The following is a 25,649-nucleotide window of genomic DNA, read 5'->3' as shown; positions in this document are numbered from 1 at the left end:
CACTTAATTTGGATGTGCTTCATCTTTCTTCTCCATGGGAGAATCTCGAGAAAAGGGCTCCATATCATCATCTTCATAATCTGCAGGGGATGGGGACCTTCGATCAGACTTTTCACTTTCCTTCTTAGGCTCATTGGTATCCTCCGAGTTATTGTCACTGTCTGCCTCCTATTCCTCTTTAATCTCATGAAAGTCCTCATCCTTCGAGTCATTTGTAGAGGATTCCGCATCATCTTCGGTGCGAAAACTTCTACTGGCTCAGGAGTGACCTCCTTGACTTCTGTTTTGCCTTTTTTATCTTTCGCAATGAGGCAGGCAGAGCGTCTTTCTCCCAAGCTACCTTCCTGTTTGTCATAATCCTACTTTGCTTCTTCCTCCTCTCCAGACGCCTGCTCATCCAAGTCAATTGTAATTTGTTTTCTTTGGGTTTCTTTTCCAATTTTCCTGGCTTTTAAAGGGCTATCCTTGGGGGTAGTGGCTTTTCTTTTATTCGGAGTAGTTTTCAGAAGTGCCACCTCTATGGCTTTTGTAACTGGTTCATTTTTCACCTTTTTGCCTTTAGTATTGGATGTAGATTTGGTCTCCTTAGAAGGCAACAAATTTGACTCAATCAGTTCGCTACGAACCGAGCTATGGGGAGCTTCCTCTAGGACACAAGGGTTTCCAGAAAGGGTTAATAGATGGCTATGGTGAGGGCAGCGGTCAAAAGCAAACTGATACAGGGCATAAATTGACCCTTGGTGAAGCAGAGGGGAGGCCCCTTTTGAGATACTAGCAGACAAGGAGGTTAAAAGATAATAAGGCAAATTGATTTTTTCCCCATGCCGAATGTGGTTTAAAATCGGGAAATGATATTCGTGGACAGTGGAATAACGGTCTTCTAAAGTAAATTATTTTATGATGTAGGTCGTAGCCATTTTGCAGAACCTTCGGCCTTTCTCCTTTCTCAATTTTTTTTTTTGAGGTAACCTTTATAGTCTCTTGAGCTCTTCGTCTCCACTTTCTTTCCTTCATTTTTCAGACCAGTAACCTCTACAATGAGTTCCGGAGTGACAGTAGAGGTAATGCTGCCAATAGCGACCGCCCCATTCTGCTAGGAATTATAGAATTTCGTCAACAGAGATATGTTACATTGCTCAATCATGTGACGTATGCTTCATCTATGGATTAGGGTAAGTGTAAAACTCATCTACTCAAGCACCGAGACAGGATAGGTTTATATAAATTTTACTCACGAATGTTGGAGTAACCTGTTGTAGTGATTCTTGATGCATACTTTTTGACATTCATAATCAAACTTCTGTTGGTAATTACACTCACTGATTAAAGTTCTAGGTTACCGATTCCTTCTGACATCTTAATCCCACCCCACAATATTTGATCTGCAAATAAGTATTTCTTTTGAAGATAGGTAAAACATATTGATATCTATGATTCTTGACCTAGCATATTTAGATATGCCCACGACCTTTGGCCACAAGGTAGCCAGTCTTCCCATCTACAAGTAAATGGACTGCAAAGGTCGAGCTCCAATTCATTGTGACTGATTTTTTCTTCCAAAAATTTGAGGAAGAGGCAGTAGGGCACTACCAGCAAAGCGTATGTACCATCCCATGGCCTTGCATTCTCTACTCGTGCTTGGAATTATATTATAATAAAATCTAAAACTTCAGTAGTTATTGTAGAATCTAGATTAACGGAAATCATTGATTACAAAATGCCTTAGGTGGATGGCACAATAGATGAAAATGAGAGAAAAGATACGAAAAGTTGTCTTTTTGAAAGCAAAAGAGCAATGATAGCTGAATTGAACACATATGAGCCCTTTTGCATGTTTTTTTAAGTTTGCTGTAACATGCATTCATGCAGAGGAAACCAAAGATGTTAATCAGTTAATGCATCTAGATCATTATTACCAGACTCAGATATGGCGGGCTGATTTTTAACTTGGTAAAAAATTGGCACAGGCTTGATACTTAACATCACCTGATTTCCAAAAATGATACCTAGTAATGCTATCCAGAAAGTTTATTTAAGGGCCAGTTTTTCTGGGGCTTTGACTTGGCAGCCCTTGTTTGGGCCTGCCTGAATTCAGACTCAGAAGACTGGCTGAGTACGGACAATCCTGTAACCCTGATATAAATGAATTCGTAACTACTGGTGTTTATGAATTGGCTGGTCATTTTCATCTTCTTGTGATTTGGTTTCAATGCCTATATGATGTTCCATGTTCCTCATGCTGCTGCTACCCTGGGGGGTTAGTCCAATGAAGGATTGAATCTCCTTTCCATGAGTTTTGAAGATGTAGGTACCTACTTCATTTGTTATAGGATGACTGTCTTGTTCTGTAACAGATATCCAACCGCTCAGGTATTCCAGGTGAATTTTCAGGCTAGTTATACAATTCATTTGAAAGATAACTTTATCAGTAATTTAGGAGGATAAAGTGCAAACCTTATTCAAAATATATTTGAAACTTGTGGCACCTTTTTAAATATCTGAGGACCTTGTTTTGAGCTTGAGGAATCCATAGAGATAGTTAATGCTTGCATAAAAAGGAAGCTCATGACTGCTAGTATGATATCCTGATAGGTTTTTTCATATACTTGACTGCTTCAAGTTGATTTCCTGAAGCTTTTGAAGAACTGAATTTCATCACTGCTAGAAAACCTCATTACCATATACTGCCCTGGGGGTCCCTATACTCATATAAGAACGATTTTGGTACTGGCATGGGCATCTCTTGGGCACCTATTGAGCTCTTTCATATGCTAGGGCCTGTCTGGTTAGATATTGCCATATCCTAGAAGTACCTTACCGCCAAACAAGAGTCATGATCGAAACAGAGATAAAAATAAATACAATATTAAAACATGAAACTAACACAGAATTTATTAAACCTAATCTAAATCATTTCTATTTTGTTTATAATGTTAATTTTCTATACATTGAAATATGATATTGTAATATTTTTATATATGTGTATGGAAGTCATACCATGGGAAGGCATCCCTGGCTTGGGAGTTTGGGACAACCATGTTGATGATCCTTGCCATTTTGGAAATGTAGGGATGAGGTGTTTCTGGGTTGTCCCTGACATACCCACACCACGTCCAAGAATTCCGCAGGCTTCATTCAGAGGCTGTCTGCAAAACTTTTAGACAAAGGAGATGCTGGTGAGTGTCTGAAATAATTTGAGGATGCTGAGATGCACCGTAAGCTATTCCACGAAGGACTGGATGCTCAGCCATCTCCTGCCAGGTCAGCAGATACCTAGGTCTTCCTTGACTATCTTAGGGACAGCTGGGCGTTCCCCAGTGACATCACAAATGGAGAAAAGAAAAAAAAAACAGCATAACTAAAGAATATGTATAAGAAAACAAGCGCCCAGACCTTTTTACTTCTCCCAAACCTTAGCCTTCTCATTCTTCATTTCACCTTTCTCTTGGAGCTGGAAAACTATAGCAGCCATTTAAGAGGAGATCCTTGGGCAGATTCAGAAAGGCAAGGCAAGAGAACACTTACCTTTTTAGAATTGGATATTTTTTGGTGGGGGGCTTAGATCTTTGTGCTTTTAGTCATATTCAAGATGACTTTTATGCATAGTCATTACTTTATTTTTAATGATAATAATTTTTTTTTCTCATTTAATGTTGGTAATAACTACAAGTTAAGGGGACTTTGTAAGAACCTTAAAAGGCCCTCAACTGAGACAACTGACGTTTAACTGAACCTGTTGTGTTTCAAGTGTGTTCTTTGCAAATTTGTAACAGCAAATATAATTTTGACAATCTTAAGCACAAAAAAGCAACTATGGGTATTTGCTGGAAATCAATTTATAATTCAACAATACTGATCAAACCCTTATTACATCTGTTCATCATTTATTAATACTCAATACATAAACAAACAAAGCTAGAGAAGAACTGATAAATACCAGGACATTTTGTTAAAACCCTTATTTCCTTATTGCTGGTCATACACAGTTTTTTATGACAGCAAGCTATAATTTATTCCTAATTGACCCGAAACACTTGCATGTTAGCCCGATGGAGAGACATAGGCAAGGCGTCCCTTCTGCTATTTTTTTTATATTTTTCTGGTTCCTCCAATATGAAAATCGTAGCCCCTTTGCTGTTTGGCGCTACTTCCTAGGCAGCCGTACAGCCACTAATAGAAATCTCCCATGGATAGCTTTGTTTCCCTCTCTCTGCTGCAGCCTAATACTGGAGAAAAGACGGTGCCTCTGATTAATAAGCATAAACTTGGCTGCTGAATAAAACCAACCGGAAGAGCAAGATCAGCTGATATTTCACAACCTCTGATGCTGTTGCACAAGAATCCCACGTTTTCCTGTACCGATACCTCTGATCGCTGCAGAAGAATCTTTTGCTGAAACCCTTGGCCAAAACTCCTCTCAGAGCTCCAAATCAAATTATCAAAACTTAGCATAATGAAAAGAAGACCAAAAATCTTCTTTTATCTCCTCGTCTTAGGGTTTGGCGCGATATTCAAGAAAGGTACGATTTTGGCATTAAATGAAATTCTTAACTTTTATTATTTAGTTTTGACTATTGAAATATAAAAAATAAATCACTTTCAATTTAATATAAAAATTGGCCCCATCTGATGAGAAATAGACCCTCACTTAAGTTATAACTTAAAGTGACTTTTAAAACATTAAAACATTAAAGTTCGCCATTTAATATTTAATTAAAGTAATTAAATATTAATATCTCTCTAAGTATCCATCAGAATTGCTTGCCGTCAGAATTGGAGGCTGCCAAACCATACTCTGCCCCTGCCCAACCCACTGGCTATAAATAGCAGGACTGCTAAAAATAGAAAGTATCTCAACCGGAGTCCTGGAGACCCCAAACGAAAGCCAGTCCTGGAGTGCTTACTCTGAAGATGAAGAACAAACTCCAAAGGACCCTCTAACCAACCTCATCAGCCTACGAGGGTCAGTGATAGGCTAATCTACTCAGCTGACAGATGTCAACTAGAAGGGGACATCACAGTCCGCCCCTCCTGAAATTGCTTGTCCTCAAGCAATCTCAACTCCGGATGCTGTAAAATCTCCTCACTCTCCCATGTAGCATCCTCTACTGACAAATCCTTCCATTTCACCAAGTACTCTGTGATAGTGGGTCTCCTGAAATTCCTCTCCCTGAACTCAATGATAGCCTCAGGTACGAGTATCAACTTCCCCTCATCATCTAGGGGTGGTAAAATCGTGGAAGGTACAATACGGTGTCCCAACGCCTTTTTGAGACGTGACACGTGAAACACATTGTGTACTCTGCTATCTGCCGGTAAATCCAATTCATAAGCCACCTCACCTATGCGCCTGGTCACTCTGAAAGGGCCATAATATCGTGGCTTGAGCTTCTCTGCTCCACTCCTCCTGAGAGTAGATTGTTAATAAGGCTGCAACATCAAATACACCATGTCTCCTACCTCAAATGACCTCTCTGTCCTCTTCTGATCAACATATTGCTTTTGCTGATTCTGTGCCTTGGCTATATTTTCCTTAAGAGTCTTCACAATGTCCTGGCTCTCCTGTATCATGTCTCCCCCACTAGGCACTCTACTATCACTCAGCAATAAGTCAATGAAACTAGGAGGCTCATACCCGTACAGTGCTGCAAATGGTGTCATCTGAATAGACATGTGGTGCGTGGTATTGTAACAATACTCACAGAGGTAAATCCACTTCACCCACGCCTTTTGCTGCCCTGAAATATAGTTCCTGTGGTATCCCTCCACCCATTTGTTAACTATCTCAGTCTGTCCATCAGTTTGGGGGTGGTAACTGGTGCTCGGTGTAAGCTCGGTCCCACAGAGTCTGAAGAGCTCCTGCCAAAAGTGGCTCAAAAACTGAGTGTCCCTATCACTAACAATAGTCTGAGGCAAGCCATGTAATCTGAATACCTCTTTGAAAAACAACTTTGCTAGCTGAATAGCTGAATAAGTGGTGGTGATCGGATAGAAGTGGGCATACTTCGTCAAACGATCCACAACCACAAATATGCAATCACGTCCCTGTGCTCTCGGCAACCCTGTGATGAAATCCATAGACAAACATTCCCGCTTCCTGTCAGGGATTGGAAGTGGCTGAAGTAAACCAGCAGGGTATGTATGCTCCTGTTTATTTTGCTGACAAACAGGGCACTCTCTAACATACTGTAGAAAATCCGCCTTGAGCCCTTTCCAAGTGAAGCGCTCACGAACCTGTCTGTAGGTTTTGAAAAACCCGGGATGTCCTGCCATTGGTTCATCATGAAAGAACCGCAGTACCCTACTCCTCAACTCTGATCTTGGGATCAAGTACACTTTGCCCTTGTAAATGATTAAGTCATTTACAACTGTATACCTGCTGTCCACTATTGATCCCTCTATCAAACCTGCAGCCCAGCTATCTTTGGCATACTCTGCCAATATAATATGCTGCCAATCCTCCGCTATCTGGACCATAGAACTCAGGTGGGGACGACGTGATAAGGCATCTGCAACTACATTCTGTGTGCCTTTGATATAGGAAATATCAAAGTTATAAGCCTGAAGTTTGCTGACCCACTTCTGTTGCTTGTCATTTAAGTCACACTACCCAAGGAAATGTCTCAAACTATTATGGTCAGTCTTAATGCAAAACTTGCTACCCACTAAGTACTGTCTAAACTTGGCCAGTGCATGCATTATAGCCAACATTTCCTTATCATAAATGCTGTAACTCCTCTCAGGTCCACGAAGTTTCTTGCTCTCGTATGCAATAGGGTGCTTGTCTTGCATAAGCACTGCACCAATGCCCTCACCAGAGGCATCACATTGTAACTCAAATGACTTCGAGAAGTCAAGTGTAGCAAGTACTGGACATGAAGTCATGAGCTCCTTGAACCTATCAAAACACTCCTGCGCCTCAGGAGTCCATAAGAAGGCACCCTTCTTCATCAAGTCTGTCAAAGGTGCTACATGGCGTGAATAACCGTTAACAAAACGGTGATAGAAACCACATAGGCCCAAAAAACCACGCAACTGAGTAAGGTTCACAGGAGTAGGCCAATCTACAATAGCATAGATCTTCTCTGGATCCATCCGCACTCCCTCTGCATTGATAATATGGCCTAAGTACAATAAGTCAGTCATTCCAAGGTCACATTTGGATTCCTTGGCATACAAGGACTCCCTATCCAGAATGCTCAAAACTGTATCTAAGCGACTGAGGTGCTCCTCCCAAGTGCGACTGTAAATCAGTATATCATCAAAGAACACCAATACTGATTTCCTCAACTGATGTCGAAAGACTCTGTTCATTGTGGACTGGAAGGTAGCAGGTGCATTGGTTAGCCCAAATGGCATAACCACAAACTCAAAATGTCCATAATGACAACGAAAAGCAGTCTTCTTGATATCCTGCTCGCAGACACTAATCTGGTGATAGCCTGATCTCAAATCAATCTTTGAAAAATAACAGGCACCATGTAACTCATCTATGAGCTCATCAATACGCGGAATGGGATATCTATTTTTGATCGTCCGCTTATTAAGGACCCTGTAATCAATACACATCCGCAATGTGCCATCCTTCTTCTTCACCAAAACAACTGAAGAAGCAAAGGGGGACTTGCTAGGCCGAATATGTCCCATAGCCAGAAGCTCCTGTATGGTTTTCTCTATTTCATCTTTCAAGCGCTTCGGATGTCTATATGGAGTAATCATCACTGGCTTCGCACCCTCCTCTAGCTCAATGATGTGCTCAAAACCCCTATCTGGTGGCCTCCCTGATGGTATGTCACTAAAAACCTTGTTATGTTTGGTTCTCAGTATCTGAATGTCAGGATGGTATTCAACTTTCTGAGCATTCTGTTGTATGGGCATGATCATACATTCTGCTGCCCACTTAGTTTGATCATGGCGTACAAGCCTCTCCATCCTCCTGAGTGTAATCATCCTGAAGTTGCTGTCCTTAATAGCTTTCAGCACATGTGTCTTCCCATCAACAGTGAAAGACATCTCCATCTCTTGCAAGTCAAGTGTAAACTTGCCTAGCTCATGCAACCACCTCATACCAAGGACTAAATCCGTATCTCCCATCTGAACCACATAGAAATTAGTTTTAAATTCATAATTGTTTACACGCAATGGGAGTTGTGTAATCATTCTATTACACTTTAAAGTGTAACCATCTGCCACCCTCACATGGATGCCCTCAAACTCCTCCGTTTGAATTCCTCTCTTCTCTACTAACCTGGCATCAATAAAGTTATGTGTGGCTCCAGTATCCAGCAGTGTAATAACTTTCTGACCAGCAAGTACTCCTCTCATTCTGAATGACCCTTCATGCTGAATACTCGTGAGAAGTGCCTCCTTAAGGTGTACATCACCTTCTGCATCAATTTTGTCAAGTCTCGTAGGACCCTTTGTGTCATTTTCAGCCTCTAAATCCTCATAACCAGCAGGCTGACCTTCATGATCAGATTCTGAATCTTCGTAATATGTCCACATTACCCTGTTTGCCCTGCTCTTAGGCCTCAAAGGACAGTCATGGTTGGCATCATATGGGCCTTTGCAATAAAAACAGAGTTTCTTCTGCCTTAAATCGTTAAGTGTCTCACGATCTAAGGGAGGGGCTGCCGGTTTTGGTTTGTAATCATTTCTAAAATCTGATTTTTCTTTCCCTTTGCTGAAATTCCTATTATCTTTGAAGGATGTTGACCCCTTTGACCCAAATTTATTCTGAGTAGCTGTCACATCCATACTCCGTGCCTTTTTAATGGCAAGTAGAAGTGTTGGGGGATCAAATGCCTTTACCCACCCTCTCAGAGGCTCCATGAGTCCATAAACAAAACCACTAACCGCTGATTTGACATGTTATTTACCATGCACGACAACTTCAAAAACTCTGAAACATATGCCTCCAAATTCCCTGTTTGTTTCAGCTGTGCTAACTCCCGGAAATAAGACTTAGGGTCTTTCTTATCAAACCTCCCTACTAACAGATCAACGAACTCTTGGTAGGTGGTAATCTCATCATGTTGGAGAGTGATGATTCCATTATGCCACCACTCATGTGCAGTACCGTCCAAGTGTAAGGTTGTAAATTTAATTGCATCCCTTTCAGTCATGGGTCTCAGTGTGAAATATGTATCCAGTTTATGGATCCAGGACCTAGCTGTAACTGCACCGCGGCCATCATAATAAGGTAGAGTGAGCTTGCTTGTGGCAAACTCAAGATCTCTATGTTGGAAACGTGGCCTCCTCTCTTGCCTGTTTCTCTCTACTTTCCGTTTTCGCCTCGTGAACTGATCAAAATTCAGATTCTGCCTAACATCAGGTGGGAGAAGACTCCACTCATCATGTACAATCATGACGTTGTCAACAAAGGCAGGCTTTGCCTCAGCTCTAGCAACATCCTCTGGTTCTTCCACTAAGAAATTAGGCCTGGAAGGCCTGTCAACTGTGTGCATAGCTGCCCGGTGAGGTCTAGGAATATTGGCTACACTTTTATTATCTTCTGGTTCTTGATTATTTTGGGTCGGAGGGTTCAAACGCTCCATCGTGGCGGTGAGTGCTTGTAAAGCTTGAGCAACCTGCTGCTGCCCAGTAGCCATAGTCCTAAAGAATTCTCTTGTCTCCTCATCCTCAGCTCTGTGACCTCTGGGTGGGCTGCCTGTATGCCTTTCACCCATGGTATCTGACTCCCTGTTAAGACTATGTTCTCCTTCACGAAAGGCTCTGTTGCGTGTGTAATCCCTGTGTGAACCCGTTTCCTGTGACTGCATGTAATTGCTAAACCCTTAGGATGGCAGGATTTAGCTCTGGTACCACTGTAAGAACCTTAAAAGGCCCTCAACTGAGACAACTGACGTTTAATTGAACTTGTTGCGTTTCAAGTGTGTTCTTTGCAAATTTGTAACAACAAATATAATTTTGACAATCTTAAGCACAAAAAGCAACTATGGGTATTTGCTGGAAATCAATTTATAATTCAACAATACTGATCAAACCCTTATTACATCTGTTCATCATTTATTAATACTCAATACATAAACAAACAAAGCTAGAGAAGAATTGCTGGGCTTCTTTTCTATACTCTGTTATTATTGGGGGTCACATGCCCTTCCATCACAGACTTCCAATCTCTAGGTTGAAACTTGGTGAGCTTGTCTTTGCAAAGGGGAAGATTCATGCATGTCATTTGATGTGGGCATGTGGACAGCTGTAGTGCCTGGTAGATAGTTATATCTGTTGATCCATTGACCAAGAAAATCAATCTCGACCACCTGGCACTTGATGACATGAATACTATTGTAGCATAGGAAATCTGGAAATCATCAAAGCAAGATAAACGTAATAGCTCAATCACAAAAGCATTCATTGCAATGATCTATCCTAAACAACACTCAATAGAGACATGAAACAAAAAGCATTCAAAACTAGAATTAAGCAAACCAAAGGTGTGATTTGAATGCTCCTTCATGCGGCTCCATTGTTCTTCTTTCTTCTCCAAATAGTTTTGTTGTAGATCTCACCTTCAAGTGCATAAACCTAATTGAGAAAGCAAGATTGGCATTGACATAAGAATACTAGAAGCGTGATTTGACAAAGTGATTAGAAATTCAATAGTCTGATTAGCAATTCAAAAATGCGATCAATTGGGGATCTTGATTGAAGAAATTCATCCAATTTATAGATAAATTGGAGAAAAGACAAATTAGCATGAAATGGATATTGGAAGCAATTAATTTCAAAAATGGCACAATTGAGTGGAAAGAAGAAGGTTATGACACCTTCTATGTCACGAATTATGACATATTGCCAATGCAAAGCTTAGAGGACTAGAACCCTATGACATCTTGCTATGCCAAGAGTATGACGCATGAAGCACAAAAATAGGGAGCACTAAAGACAAGTTAATTAGTTGGAAATTAAAATTAGGAAATTAGAAAATAGGTGGAAATTAGGAATTAGGTAAATTGATGAAAATTAGAAATTAGGTAAATTAATTAATAATTTGTCATTTATTAATTAATTCACAAAGAGGAATAATTAGCCAATTAAATGAACATTTAATTGCGACAAGAAGACTTAGGATAAATAAACAATTTATTAATCCTAAAGGAAGAAATGACACACAAGGTTAAATGATTAAATCACGAAACCCTAGAAGATGAATTAACAATGCAAAGACGACAATTAGGTCTTGACAAAGGATAATTGATATCGATTCGATCATGATTATGACTTGATAAATGATTTGATTGATAAACAATTGAAATTGGTTGACAAATTGACCAATATTGATAAAGAGACCAAATTGATATGCGCCAATTGACATGATTGAAGAGGACAAGGATCGATGACAAATCGATCGCAAAATTGATGAGATTGACAAGAGGACAAGGATTGATGACGAATCATGACTGAAAATTTCTATCGACAGAAGGACTCGATGCTCGCAAATGATAAAAACCAAGTGCGTGACATAGGAGAAATGTTAATGCGACGCAAAAACCTAAAATGAGGCAATGCGCAAATGTTAAAGTATGATTCCGCAAGCGTTGACCATTTTTAGGTGTCTACAACTATAACATGCCTTTGTTGTGTTAAGAATCTGGTGGGTGCAAAAAATAGGTATAATGGTATTCATAGGATTATATACCTGCCTTTGTTTATCAGGCACTGATATTTTGTTTGGTGGCTTGAGACAAGTTTTCAGGCTGATTTGGGATTTGTTCACACTAAATTTAAATAGCCTTTCAGCTAATTGCAGGTTTATTTCAAGGTAAACTAAGCCAGGTACAGTAAGGCTGGGGTTCCATGGAGGGGGGCTTCCTAAAAAATAGAGTGGGTGCTGTAGAGATTTTTTTCGGAATTTTTTAAAGCGGGTGGTCCCATGAAATTTGTAGTGCACTTCTGCTTAAAAATTCAACTTAAAAATTTTAGCTCCTAAATTTAAGGGTTAATTGTGTCTATTTTTGTAGTGTGCAATTTTAACAATAATTTTTTATTGAATTATAATTGACAAGTGGCATAAATTATCCCTGTTGTGACATTTTCACACATCGCTCCATTGCAAATGGGGAACCCCCTACTTTTTAGGCCCTTTCGGTCTTTTGGTTTTTTGTTGTTGGGTCTTTTTTGCGGCAGTCTCGTCAGTTTCCTCAGTTTGCGAGTGTTTGGGGGTCATTTTGATTAAGTTTGCTTTTCGTTCGAGCAAATTTGTCTAAGTCTAGGGCTCGTTTTGTCAATATTAGGGTTTTTGCTTTTAGTCCTAGATTTTAGGGGTTTCTTTTAGGGTTTTGGAAAAACTGAATGTAGAACTAGAATTAGGACCCTTCAAGGAACCTCCTAATAAAATTTGAGCGAAGTCTGAGCACTTACTATTTTTAGTAAGTCTTTTTTTAGTAAGTTTCACTGCCTCTCGGATTGGTCTAATTTTGCCAAAAATCAAACTTACTATTTTTAGTAAGTTTCTATTTTTATTAAGTGATTTCCTGACCTGTTTTGTCTTAAACCCTAACATTTCGAAACACTTACTATTTGGGAAAATCTATTTTGGCAAGGTCATTCCTGAAGATGCTGAAGACTGAACGTTCCTGAAGATCATTTCTAAATCTGGAAGAGTCAGAAGGCAGACAAGTAGGATAAAAAAAATGGTTAAGTATGGAACTCCTATTCTGGAAGTGGAAAGCATGCAAAATTATCTAAGTCTGGAAATTCACATCAATCCATAAATGTCACCTTGATAAGGAAATGGCCTGAAATTTGACTAAGTCTGAATATTTTAAAAGATCTTCTAAAACCTAGAATTTGCATTATAATTCCTAGAGATCTGAAACCACTCTCAAACATCCTACCAATATATATGAAATATAACTTAAAGTATAACTTATACGTAATTGTTATATTTCATATATATATATATATATGTCTTGAATTGGTAGAAAACATTAAATTCCTCCACAAGCATGGAAATCCGCTTAGGCAGGATGAAGGCGCCAAAGTGGAGTAGTCAGGGAAGGATGAAAAAAACTATGAATTCCTCCACCTATGCAATAATCTGCCCTCGAAATGTTAATTTTAACACTTTCAGATTAACTAAAATCAGAGAATCAAGATTTGTTTACTAATTAGGTTAATTAGTAAGGAGATTTACAGTTTCAGATTTAAACACTGTGAAGAAAAGAATGAAATAAAGACAAGACATAGTTACCCTGGGAAAACCTCCTAGGAGGAAAAACCCAGCCAGAAAAGATCCTCGGATCTGATTATGGATTATGGTTATGTAATCATTACAATACTTATCTCAAGAACTTGTAGAAATAGAAGTTGCTGTCACAGAAAGAATGGCAGATTGGTTGACTATCATATGTGTGTTGATTGCTGATGGCTTGCTGCTCCTTTAACCCAGATTTGCAGACCCTCAAGGAATTCACACTATCTTCCCTAAGTTCGCTTTCTTCTAATGATGGAGTTCACACCTCAACTGGCAGATTCAGATTGCTGATATGACAGATATGATTTCTGTATGTGCAGATGTAGACTTTCTTCCTGAGATTTGCATTATCCAGACTTGTATATTTCGCATGAAGTGAATGCTTGAATTGATGATTTGTGATGAGGGTTGAATGCTCATTTATATGTGGAGCGAATCCTTTTAGTATGTTGGCCTTGCAAAGTAATAAAACCTTTTAATTATTTAATTCACTAAATTGCTTAATGCGAAGTTAGGATAGGCCCTATCATGAGGCGTGTAGATTTTAGTGAAGCGTGGAGGTGAGGTGTGGAGGTGAGGCGTGGAGGTATAGGGCCCAGCCGTTATGCGTTGGAGAAGGGGCTGGCCCCCTTAGGCGGATTCCAATGTTGCCCAAGGCAATTGGAATCCGCTGCCCTAATTACAAACAACACTCCCTCTTAATTAGGGAGGAGAACATAACCATAATCTTCCATCTTGCACACATGCAAAGGATGGATTACATAATCAGAATATTGTAGTCTTCCATCTTGCACACAAGCATATAATGGAACTACATAACCTTCCAGCTCGCACACAAGCATAGACTGGATCCACCTTACATTGCCCGCAGAGGGTGGAGAGGATCTTGTTCTACCATCTTACATTGCCCGCAAAGGATGGTCAACAATTACACTTCTCCCTGAGAAGACTACAATACCATCTTACATTGCCCGCAGAGGATGGTTAACAATTACACTTCTTCTTGAGAAGATTACAATACCATCTTACATTGCTCGCAGAAGATGGTTAATAATTACTCTTCTCCTTGAGAAGATTTACAATACCATCTTACATTGCCCGCAGAGGATGGTTAATAATTACACTTCTCCCTGTGAAGTTTAGAATACCACCTTACATTGCCCGCAGAGGGTGGTTTAATACAACACAATGTATTACTGAGATTGAGACTCCTTCTCAATTAGGGTTTCATTTTCCACAATACCGAGTCTGTCCTTGAAGTACACAAACTTCACTTTGGACAGAGGCTTGGTAAGAATATCTGCAACCTGCTCATCAGTGCTGACATACTTCAGCTGAATAGCACCTCTTTGCACCATATCCCGAATGAAATGATAATGGGTTTCCACATGTTTTGACCTGTCATGAAACACTGGATTGATAGACATTTTAATACAACTCTGGTTATCACAGTGAATAACTGTAGGATCCCAAGGCTGACCAAACAGCCTAGCAAGAAGCTTATGAAGCCACACTGCTTCTCTGGAAGCTACACTTGCTGCAATATACTCAGCTTCAGCAGTACTCAATGCCACTGAGGATTGTTTTCTGCAAGACCAAGAGATTACTGCGGATCCCAAGCTAAAGCAAATACCGGAGGTGCTTTTTCTGTCTTTGACGCTTCCAGCCCAGTCTGCATCTAAATAACCTTCCAAGGTTATTGAAGTGTTCAGTGGATACTTCAGCCCAAAACCAACTGTGCCTCGTAAGTATCTTAGGATGTGCTTGGCCGCAACAAGATGAACATGTTTGGGCATGCTCATAAACCGGCTGAGAACATTCACAGCAAAACATATGTCTGGTCTAGTGTTAACTAGATACATCAGTGATCCAATCAACTGTTGGTACTCTGATGGATCTGCAAAATCAGAGCTAGCTGCAGAAACACTTAACTTCTTTAAGTTAGATTCCATAGGAGTATACATGGGTTTACAATCCATCATTCTAAATCTTTTCAAAATGTCAATAGTATCCTTTCCTTGACTTAGAAAAATTTCGTTAGATCTTTGCCATACTTCTAGACCTAGGCAATAATGCATTAGACCTAAGTCTTTCATTTCAAATTCTGAAGCTAGTTCTTTCTTGCATCTAATAATAAGTTCATCTTTACCAGTAAGGAATAAGTCATCCACATATAGAACTAGAATTAGCATTTCATCATTGGCTACCTTAAAGTATATGTCAAAGTCAGCATCATTTTTACAAAAACCTAGACTTAGCAAGTATTTATCAATTCTTTCATACCAAGCACGAGGAGCTTGTTTAAGGCCATACAGAGCTTTCTTCAACCTGCACACGAGTTAATCTATCTTGAATCTCATATCCCTCAGGTTGCTCAATATAGACCTCTTCCTCAATGACACCATTAAGGAAGGCAGTCTTAACATCCATCTGATGTAGTTTTCAACCCCTAGCAGCAACAATAGCTATTATCGTTCTAATAGAAGTATATCTAGCAACAAGAGCAAATGTTTCTTCATAGTCTATGCCTTCCTTTTGAGAAAAACCACGAGCTACAAATCTAGCCTTATATTTTTCAATACTACCATCAGCATTATGTTTAATTTTAAATAACCATTTAGAGGAAACAACAGATTTACCTTTGGGTCTGGGCACAATATCCCACACATCATTCTTGATGATTGACTGATACTCTTCATCCATAGCAAGCTTCCAGGCATGATGAATCAAGGCTTCTTCAACATTGCAAGGTTCAGATTCAATGAGATTACACATCAATGCAACGTAGTTGGAGAATACCTGAGGTCTCTTAGTTTCATGGAAGGTGCCACTGGGAGCAGCAAATCTTTCGGCTTCTTGAATGGTGTTTCCTACCCAAGGAGGCCTCTTTTTGGTAACAACAATGTCACTAGGAATATCAGTGGGATTCATGGGCACTGGAGGATCATTATGTTCTTCTTGAGGTGGAGGTTCAACTAGCTCCCTCTGAATCTCAGGGTTAGTATCAACATTTATATCTAGATTGTCATTAGCTTCATCAATAACACAAGAACCTTTCTATTTCTTAAAAGCAATGTCTTCTTCAAATGTAACATCCCTACTTACCTCAACATACCTTTGACCCGGGATGTATATCCTGAATGCCTTGGAGGATTCACTGTAGCCGACTAGCATGCTTTTCTTTCCGGAGGGTTCCAACTTTGATCGCTTTTCCTTGGGCACATGAACATAAACGAGACTTCCAAAAATTCTGAGGTGACTGATGTCTGGTTTGGCTCCTGTGAAGGCTTCTTCAGGGGTCATGTTCTTTAGAACACGGTGTGGACATCTATTCTGGATATACACTGCTGTTCTAGAAGCCTCAGCCCATAGAAAGGTCTGCAAGTCTTGATCGTGAATCATAGCCTTTGCAGCCTCAACAATAGTCCTATTCTTTCTTTCAGCAAGACCATTTTGTTGAGGATTGTATGGAACACAAAACTCCCTCTTAATTCCCGACTCAACACAAAAATCATGAAAGCTACCGGAGGTGTACTCACCTCCATTGTCAGATCTTAGACATTTAATTCTTTTACCAGAGGAGTTTTCAGTTAATGCCTTAAAACTCTTTAAATTTACTTAAGACTTCATCAGATTCTTTAGATTTCAAGAAGTAGATCCAAGTTTTCCTAGAGAAATCATCTATGACGATTACGTAATAAAGAAATCCACTAGGAGATGCTATAGACATAGGACCACATAAATCAGAGTGAACAAGTTCTAGTTTGACTTTAGCTCTATTTTCACTTTTATGAAAAGGACTTTTAACATTTTTACCTATAGCACAACCTTTACAAGTATTATCATGAATTTGATTGAGTTTAGGCATACCTTTGACTAACTTTTCAAGGGAGGGAAGAGCTTGACAATGCAAGTGTCCAAGTCTTCTATGCCATAGCTCACAGGATTTAGGAGCCTCATTAATGAGGGCTTGAATAGGGTTAGTAGAGAGCTTATAAAGACTATCATATCTATGACCAATTATACAAGTAGATTTAAAACTAGATTTCTTAGGCCAAGCAAGAACTTTTCCCTCAGAAAATGCAATTTGATAACCTTTATCTTCTAAGGCAGAAATGGAAATTAGGTTTCTTTTAATTCTAGAAACAAACAAGATATCACTAAGGTGCAGAGAAGTACCCGAGTCTAAATTTAGAGAAGTAGAGCCAGAACCTCTTACCGAATAACAAGCGTTATCACCAATTACCACGTGAAGGCTGATATCCTTTTCTACTAAGTCTGAAAGATGATCACAATAGCCTGTGATGTGTCTGGAGGCACCACTGTCAATCAACCATGTGTTACTATCTGAAAGAACACTGCTAGACAGAGCGGAGATGAATAGGAAGTCATCATTTTGTTCTGAGACTTCATTTAGGTTGGCTTCACTTTGGGTAGGGTTATTTTGACATTCTTTAGCATAGTGACCAAATTTGTCACATCTAAAGCATCAGACACGCGAGGTATCTCTTGGTTTCTTCCAAGGGTGTTGGGAACTAAATGGTCTGAATTCCCTATTTCTTTTTGGATAAGGTTTCTTCCAATTTCCCCCTTTCTTGCATTGGGCTGCAAGCATGTGATGATCATCTACATAGGGACTTTTGGTTTGCCCTCTTGTGATGAGGCGAGACTCTTCTTGGATGCAATCATTCTTAAGGCGATCAAGGGTAGGTAACTCAGTTCTGCCACTTATGGTTTGGATAAAAGACTCCCATGAGTGAGGTAGACCATTTAGGGCAATCATGACAAGATCTTTGTCTTCCATGTTATGACCAATTGAACCTAGTTGATTCTTTAGTTCTGAAATTCTCATAAAGTAGGAAATAACAGAATCTTCTTTTGCCATTTTAATATTAAGTAGTTGTTGTCTTAAAGTAATTGCCCTACTGAGATTGTTAACTTCATAAGTACCTTGTAGATGGCTGAACATTTCCCTTGCAGTGGTAAAAGAGGCAATAGAGGTGACTAGGTGGTCTTTGACTGAATCAATGAGAATCTTCTTGTCCTTGACAACATCCTTTTTGAATTGTTTTAGCTTGGCTGCATCTGTAGGTTCAATTAGCTCTTTCGCTTCTATGAATTAGAGAAGATCTTCTTCCTCTAGGGCCAACTTGATTCGAACCTTCCATGCTGTAAAATTGAGATTCCCATCAAGCCTATCTTCAACTTTCAGCCCCATTGACTTGACCTGCAAATGCGACAACAATCTGGAAATAAAGGAGTACTAATTCTGAAATTTGAAAGTTGATCTAGCCTATAGCTCTGATACCATGTTAATTTTAACACTTTCAGATTAACTAAAATCAGAGAATCAGAATTTGTTTACTAATTAGGTTAATTAGTAAGGAGATTTATAGTTTCAGATTTAAACACTGCGAAGAAAAGAATGAAATAAAGACAAGACACAGTTACCTTGGGAAAACCTCCTAGGACGAAAAACCCAACCAGAAAAGATTCTCGGATCTGATTATAGATTATGGTTATGTAATCATTACAATACTTATCTCAAGAACTTGTAGAAATAGAAGTTGCTGTCACAGAAAGAATGGCAGATTGGTTGACTATCATACGTGTGTTGATTGCTGATGGCTTGCTGCTCCTTTAACCCAGATTTGCAGACCCTCAAGGAATTTGCACTATCTTCCCTAAGTTTGCTTTCTTCTAATGATGGAGTTCACACCTCAACTGGCAGATTCAGATTGCTGATATGACAGATATGATTTCTGTATGTGCAGATGTAGACTTTCTTCCTGAGATTCGCATTATCCAGACTTGTATATTTCGCATGAAGTGAATGCTTGAATTGATGATTTGTGATGAGGGTTGAATGCTCATTTATGTGGAGCGAATCCTTTTAGTATGTTAGCCTTGCAAAGTAATAAAACCTTTTAATTATTTAATTCACTAAATTGCTTAATGCGAAGTTAGGATAGGCCCTATCATGAGGTGTGTAGATTTTAGTGAAGCGTGGAGGTGAGGCGTGGAGGTATAGGGCCCAACTCTTATGCGTTGGAGAAGGGGCTGGTCCCCTTAGGCGGATTCCAATGTTGCCCAAGGCAATTGGAATCCGCTGCCCTAATTACAAACAACAAGAAAGTCAAAGGGTGCCAAAACATGGTCAACAAGGAGAGTGGAAAAAAATTGTGAATTCCTTGCCTCAGGCAAAAATCTGCCCTAGACCAAGGGAGGGTGCTAAAATGTTAATGAACTATCCAAGGAGAGATGGAAAAATCATGAATTCCATGACCAAGGTGAAAATGCGCCTAGGCAAGGTAGAAGGTCGTTAGGGAAGAGTAGTCATGGAGAAGCCAAAAAATCATAAATTCCTTCCTCAAGCCAAAATTCCGCCCTAGGGAATAGTAGGGCGCCAAATGGAGGGGATGAAGGAAAATGTTAAAAATCATGAATTCCTCCCTCAATGAAGAATAGCACCTAGCAGTGAAGGAGGGCGCCAAAACACACAGGGCATGAAAAATGGAGAAAGTTTAAAATTCCATGTCAGGGAAGAATCAACGCCCTGGTCAAGGAAAGGTATTGAAATGGCTAAGGCAAGGATGAAATGATGAATTCCTCCATGAAGAGTTAATTCCACGCCTAAGTTGGAAAACTGAAAATTTGTCTAAGGCATGAAAATCCAAGGGTCAATGAGGAATGGAAAGCAGAAATCCCCTTCGGAAATTTCATTTAGACACCAAACCTTATCAGAATCCAAAATTTTCTACAGATTTGGAATCGCGAGAGAATTCTCTCTCTTGGACTTGGGTCCTAAATTTTAGGAACGTTCCTAAAAAATAGGAGGTGGCTGAAAAGTGTTGAAAATCTCCTCCAAGGTGTGAAAAGGTCAAAACTTCAAGAAATTTCTTCATGGACCAAAATTTTCTCTCCTGGACTTTTCTCTCTCCAGGGGTTTCTCGCCAAGTGGCAACAAGGTCAGCGGATGAAGAATTAATGGAGCATCTTTCGCATGCAGCCGCCATATTAATGATTTTATGACAGATTCCTGCCGCATGTAACCGTCACATGGAGAATGATGGGCATTTATGTTTGCATGGGGAATATTCATGGTATTTTGGGCACTTTTGATGTAATGGGGTGCATTTAATGCACAAATGGATGCCATTTTCAGATTCTATGAATTCATTGTATATGGGCTTAATGGGTGTTAAATGCTGATTCCCACCTTGTTGCGTCTTGAGTGGGGAATCTTTTAGAGAAAACCCTTATGAGGGTTTTGCATGTAATCATGGCCTGAGGCCTATATAAAGGGGTGATCCCCCTCATTTATAAATAGGAGGGAGACTTGTATGAAATTGTTGCGATAAGTTTTGAGATAATAACAGTGAAACATTGTTCTTTGATGGTGTCCACTTAAGTTATTTTTTCAAAGCTTGCATGGTTTCACCTTCCTCACTTGAGTAGAATTTTATTTTCTCAATTGTTAGATAAAGTGCTTTGATTTCAATGGAGAATGTAATGGTGTTTGATAAATTTCCATGGTTCATACTTTTTGCATCTTGCTGATTGTAAGTTGCAGTGTAAAGTTAGCCTGACCCCCAAATTTGTGTTAAGTTCGATTGTGAATGGTCGTTTGGATTGCGCCGTGTTGGGTATTCAAATGCACTTTCTCAATGTGAAAATCCTCCAACATCCTCAGAAGATTGCACTGGTTCTTGCGGAGTTGTAGTTAATCTTGGCAAAGCAGAGCCTGGTTTATTTGGAATTTGTCCACCAAAGCATTAACTGTTGATATCACTGCCCTTAGGAGTAGATTTAGATCCTTCTAACCCTTTTCCCATTATTTCCAGTTCATTTTAGTCTGTTCGAAGCAGAAGCATCGCAAAATTGCCATATCTGATGATGAAGTTCCATGCCACAACAAAGAAGTGAAAGAACGATTTAAACATAAGTCCCCTTGGATTACCAACAATCACATCCGCCAATTGAGTCATACCCATTGCATGAAGGAACCTTGGAGTCAATTGTTTGAACTTTCTGCAATCTTAGCATGCAATCGTACTTTGATCAAGAGAGAGTGAAGTGACCGTAAGGCAACTTTATTCTGTGTTAGACGTCGTCATAAAAAACACACCAACAATCCCTAAACTGTAGGGGTTAATTCCAGCCCCACCCCATTTGCACCCGCTCAAAAATGAAAATCTAAAAAGTAGGAGCTTCTACTTTTTAGGAGAAGATTATTTGCACCCACTCAAAAATGAAAATCTAAAAAGTAGGAGCTTTTATTTTTTAGGAGAAGATTCCAAATAATCCTGTAGCCCAAATTTTTTTTTCCATGGGACCGCCTTTTCCATAAAATAGAGCCCAAGCCCCTCCCATGGGACCCCGCCTAAATATTGATGACTCTTTAGGTGAATGCACTTCAATTACTAAAAAATAGATTTGTTTTATGTGTGGACCATCTGATGCAAGGAGATCCCCATAAATTTAAGAAAGTGCCAAATTTGTTTGGATTACATGGTAGTATACGGTAATATTTATGTAGGTTGTGGTTAAAGATTTAATCTATAGGTAGATTTTATTTTTGAAGTTTTAATTTTCCTATGCAAGGAGTGCACTTCTACTTTAAGAAATCATTTATGTAGATATGATATTTCCACAGTCCATGTAAATGATTAGAGTGCTTTTGATAAAACCGTGAACATTTTGGTCCTTAGATCACACTGTTTGATCTGTAATTCCTGAATAATGGATTATAGAGTGTGATCTGAAACATTGATAAAAAATCACACAGTTTTGATAAAAACACTCTAATTCAATATCGTTTATGTTTATTGTCACAAAGATTTTCTCTCGTACTAGGGACATGATGTAAAATATCACACACGTATATGTACAATGAAATTTGTGGGGTAATACATTATATTAGAAGGAAGTTTTATTTAAGCTCTAGCAATTTTGTAGATGTTATTTGAGATGTGTAGTGTTACATAACTTCCATACGTTGAGTTTCTGTAAATAAATTAATCAAAAAATCTTTAGGGCTTAGAGAAGTAATTGTTTAAAGAAGAGTACTAAAAAATGGATATGAGTTAATATAACTAACTTAGATATCTTAAATATATTTATCGGAAATTTTTTAAATAGTGAGATGTTAAGGTGCCAATGATACTGATGTGACAAATTTAAGATTGGCTTATCCATCTGAACTAGTTGAGCGATCTTATATGCATTTAACTGTCAAAGCCAAAGGAGATTTAATTATGTTTTTTCTCTTTGATGTTTAAGAGAAGATCTAATACCGTATTGAAGTATGTTGATAAAATTGTTGCCAAGACACATCTTTTGCATCAACTTTTTCTTGTAAAGAGCATTTATTTTTGTTTAGACAAGCCATAAATTTGATTTTCAGCTGCTGACAAGGGCTCAACTGTTTCACCTCTTTCTTATCATCCAAGTTTGAACCTTGGTCACTGAAGGAGCTTGACGAATCCACACCACAGATCACCACTCGTAGCATGTGCTACTGCAGTAGTTGTATCCAGGGGCCACTTCCCAAAAAAATCTTCTGTTAAGCCCAATTTTTTTGTCTCAACAGACCCAGCAAAATGTTTAGCCCTACCCTGAGGGTTTCCTAATGATCCATCAATTGTATACATTCTTCTGTTAAAACTTAGGCCAATCAACTAGTATCATTTTTTTTAAAGAGGGGTAAATGCATTTAACTTGGAGCTATGAACCAGTGAGGTCACAATTGGGGACCTCATCCCAAACATAAACACTCAACAAAATACCCAATGAGGTTTGAACCTTGGTGGCAAGAGCAACACCACCACATTTAAACCATCACACTATGCCAGTACCAGCTTTAAACCAGCATCATTGGTTAGAAAAGGAAATAAACATTTTCATCCACGGGCTGTCCCAAGACTCACTCTTTATCAAGTCTTTGACCTTTTTAACACTGGTGTCATAGATGTCATTTGCTTCCGTCTAAAAAGGTTGAATGGAAGCTAGTTTTTTCTGAAAACTGTCTTCCCTGTTCTCATAGCTCAAGGTAGCCTGAAATTGAATTAGTAGCAAATGGAAGCCTTCTAATTCCTGCTCTGTTATTTGGATATGATGGCCCAACTTCATGATTGCAGCTTGATGTTACTAACAATTTTCACCTTGCTAAAGGAAGAATATTGTTATTTGCTTAATTTTCTAGTCAACCGCCTTACATGCCATCTTGAGTGTATCTTTTTGTCTATTTGTTTTGTAGTTCAATGCAAAATTCTTGGAAGCCTTGTTAAATTAAGTGTGTCAAAGTTTCCTCATCCTTGGGCCATTTGTAGCAGCAAATATGGAGCTCCTTAATATATAATCCATGTAGAGTCGAGACATCATCCTTCCTGACATTTTTGTAAATCAAATTTCAGGAGTTCTGAACTATTTACAAAGATTCTTGCATTTTGCCACATTTCTTTTAACTTGCATTTTTTAAACTCACTAGCGTTTGCTCCTGCACATAATGTTTCAAGGTGGATGATTATTTTTTTCTCCTGATATGCAGGATAAACAAAAGAAAAAATTCAAAGTAGACTGGAAACGAGTTGCTACTACAAGCATGTTTGGTCTTGGTTTTGTAGGACCAGTTGGTCACTTCTGGTGAGTGTCCTTGCTTTCTTACTCTTGTCATTGTCCGCAAGTGAACTTCCTTGCTAGAATTTAAATTTAGAAGATGAAGATAATATTATCTGTTAAAAATAGGATCGTGAAAATTATGTTCAATATTTGACATGGGAATGGAAGGTTACTATTATTGATAAGGAAATTATGTCTATTGTTCTTCTTGATAATGCGAGCCGGGAAGATATTTATTGGAGATTGGCTGGGGAAGGAAACTTGAGGGTGGAATTTTAACAGGAAATTAAATTGACATATATTACACACTTTATATATCAAGGAAGATGTGATTTTTAGCAAGGCTTTTAGATAATTGATGATATGATGCATCCTTCATTGTCCTTTCCTGTATAGACCAATCTTCAATCTTGTATTTGTTGTGATTTATTTATTCAACTGTTATATAGGTTGGCTATAAATGAAATTTGTTTTTTAATGCTGCAATGACTGATCGTATTTTGCATTTAGTTTTATCATTTATGTTGCACTATTGAGACACAGCTTGATTCTGGTTGTAGGTATGAAGGCTTGGAGCATGTAACAAAGCATCGTTTACGATTGCGTCCCAATTCGTTGCAGTTTGTTACTGCTAAGTTGGCTGCAGACACCCTTATTTTTGGACCTGTGCATTTGCTTGCATTCTTTACATATATGGGTCTTGCTTCTGGAAAGAAGCTTGATCAGGTTAAGGAGGATGTTAAAAGGGATCTTCTCCCAGCTTTTATGATGGAAGGATCCACATGGACTTTAGTACAGACAGTAAATTTTCGTTTTGTACCTGTTCGGTATCAACTTCTTTATGTCAATTTTTTTTGTTTGCTTGATAGTGCTTTTCTTTCATGGTTTGAGCAACAAGAGGATGCCCCATGGAAAAGATGGTTGAAATCCCTCCTATCAGCTTAAACACAATAGAAATAGAAATTGTGAGATTGGTCTTACAGCAACAATACATATTTTTAACTCTGCAAACCTCAATGATTCATTTGCTGCCAACGAGCAACTATTAGAAACTGTAACCGTCTTCTTTATCAATACCCATGGTATCCTCTTCCATTTTCCCTCTCACACTTTTAAACTTGACAGATTAATCCATGGACAAAATTTTGGCATTTGCCATTTTCTGTAATTCGAATGCCACATATACATTATAATTGTTAGATTTACCAGCAGGGCCACCGGTTTGAATCTTGTTGACTATTAGATAATGTGCAGACCTTGGTTACAATTTTGACATGATGTTTGTTGATGTTCTTGGTGTCTCGTCTGGTAGAAGGTTTTATCATATTTTTAGAGTTCAATTTTATAAATTATCGAGACATAGTAAAGAAAGCACATATTGGTAAATTTCTAAAGTCTAGAAAGTTTGCAGAAGCAACTTTCAATTTAAATGCACAGAGATTCACCTCTGTATACGTATTAAACTATATAAGACCTCTTTTAATGTGTCAGGAAATATTTAATTCCTGTAAATGAAATTGAATAAACCGACCTACTAATATATTGTACTCACTCGAGCTTTAGGTACAATCTGAAGCTTTAAATATTTAGAATTAAAAATTATATCTTATGGCTGAATAATATCATGAACATAATGAAGAATAGTCGATTCTGAAAACGGTAATTACAAGTCTTTAAAGCAAGCACAAGAAAGACACATGCAAAAAGTATCTTACCTTTTTGGGCTTTTCTTGTGAATAGCTCTTGAATATTTCCCTTTCCTGCTATGCAAGCATTATCATTATCTAGAGGAATGGTTGGTGATTCGGCA

General features: G+C 38.7%; 1 protein-coding gene across 1 annotated transcript in view; it reads left to right on the top strand.

Moving 5' to 3' along the window:
• The window catches only part of LOC131030125 (protein SYM1), a 32,952-nt gene extending 7,838 nt beyond the window's left edge, over window positions 1-25,114 (top strand). The window contains exons 2-3 of the mRNA XM_057960811.2: window positions 23,769-23,863; window positions 24,400-25,114. Of these exons, the coding sequence (XP_057816794.1) occupies window positions 23,769-23,863; window positions 24,400-24,784 (480 nt within the window). The 3' untranslated portion in view covers window positions 24,785-25,114. The remainder of the gene's footprint in view (window positions 1-23,768; window positions 23,864-24,399) is intronic.
• Window positions 25,115-25,649: the final 535 nt, after the last annotated feature.

This window comes from Cryptomeria japonica, chromosome 6 (genome assembly GCF_030272615.1).
Source record: "Cryptomeria japonica chromosome 6, Sugi_1.0, whole genome shotgun sequence".
NCBI lineage: Eukaryota > Viridiplantae > Streptophyta > Pinopsida > Cupressales > Cupressaceae > Cryptomeria > Cryptomeria japonica.
Note: the sequence above shows the minus strand (reverse complement) of the source record. Positions and strands in the feature narration are given on the sequence as shown.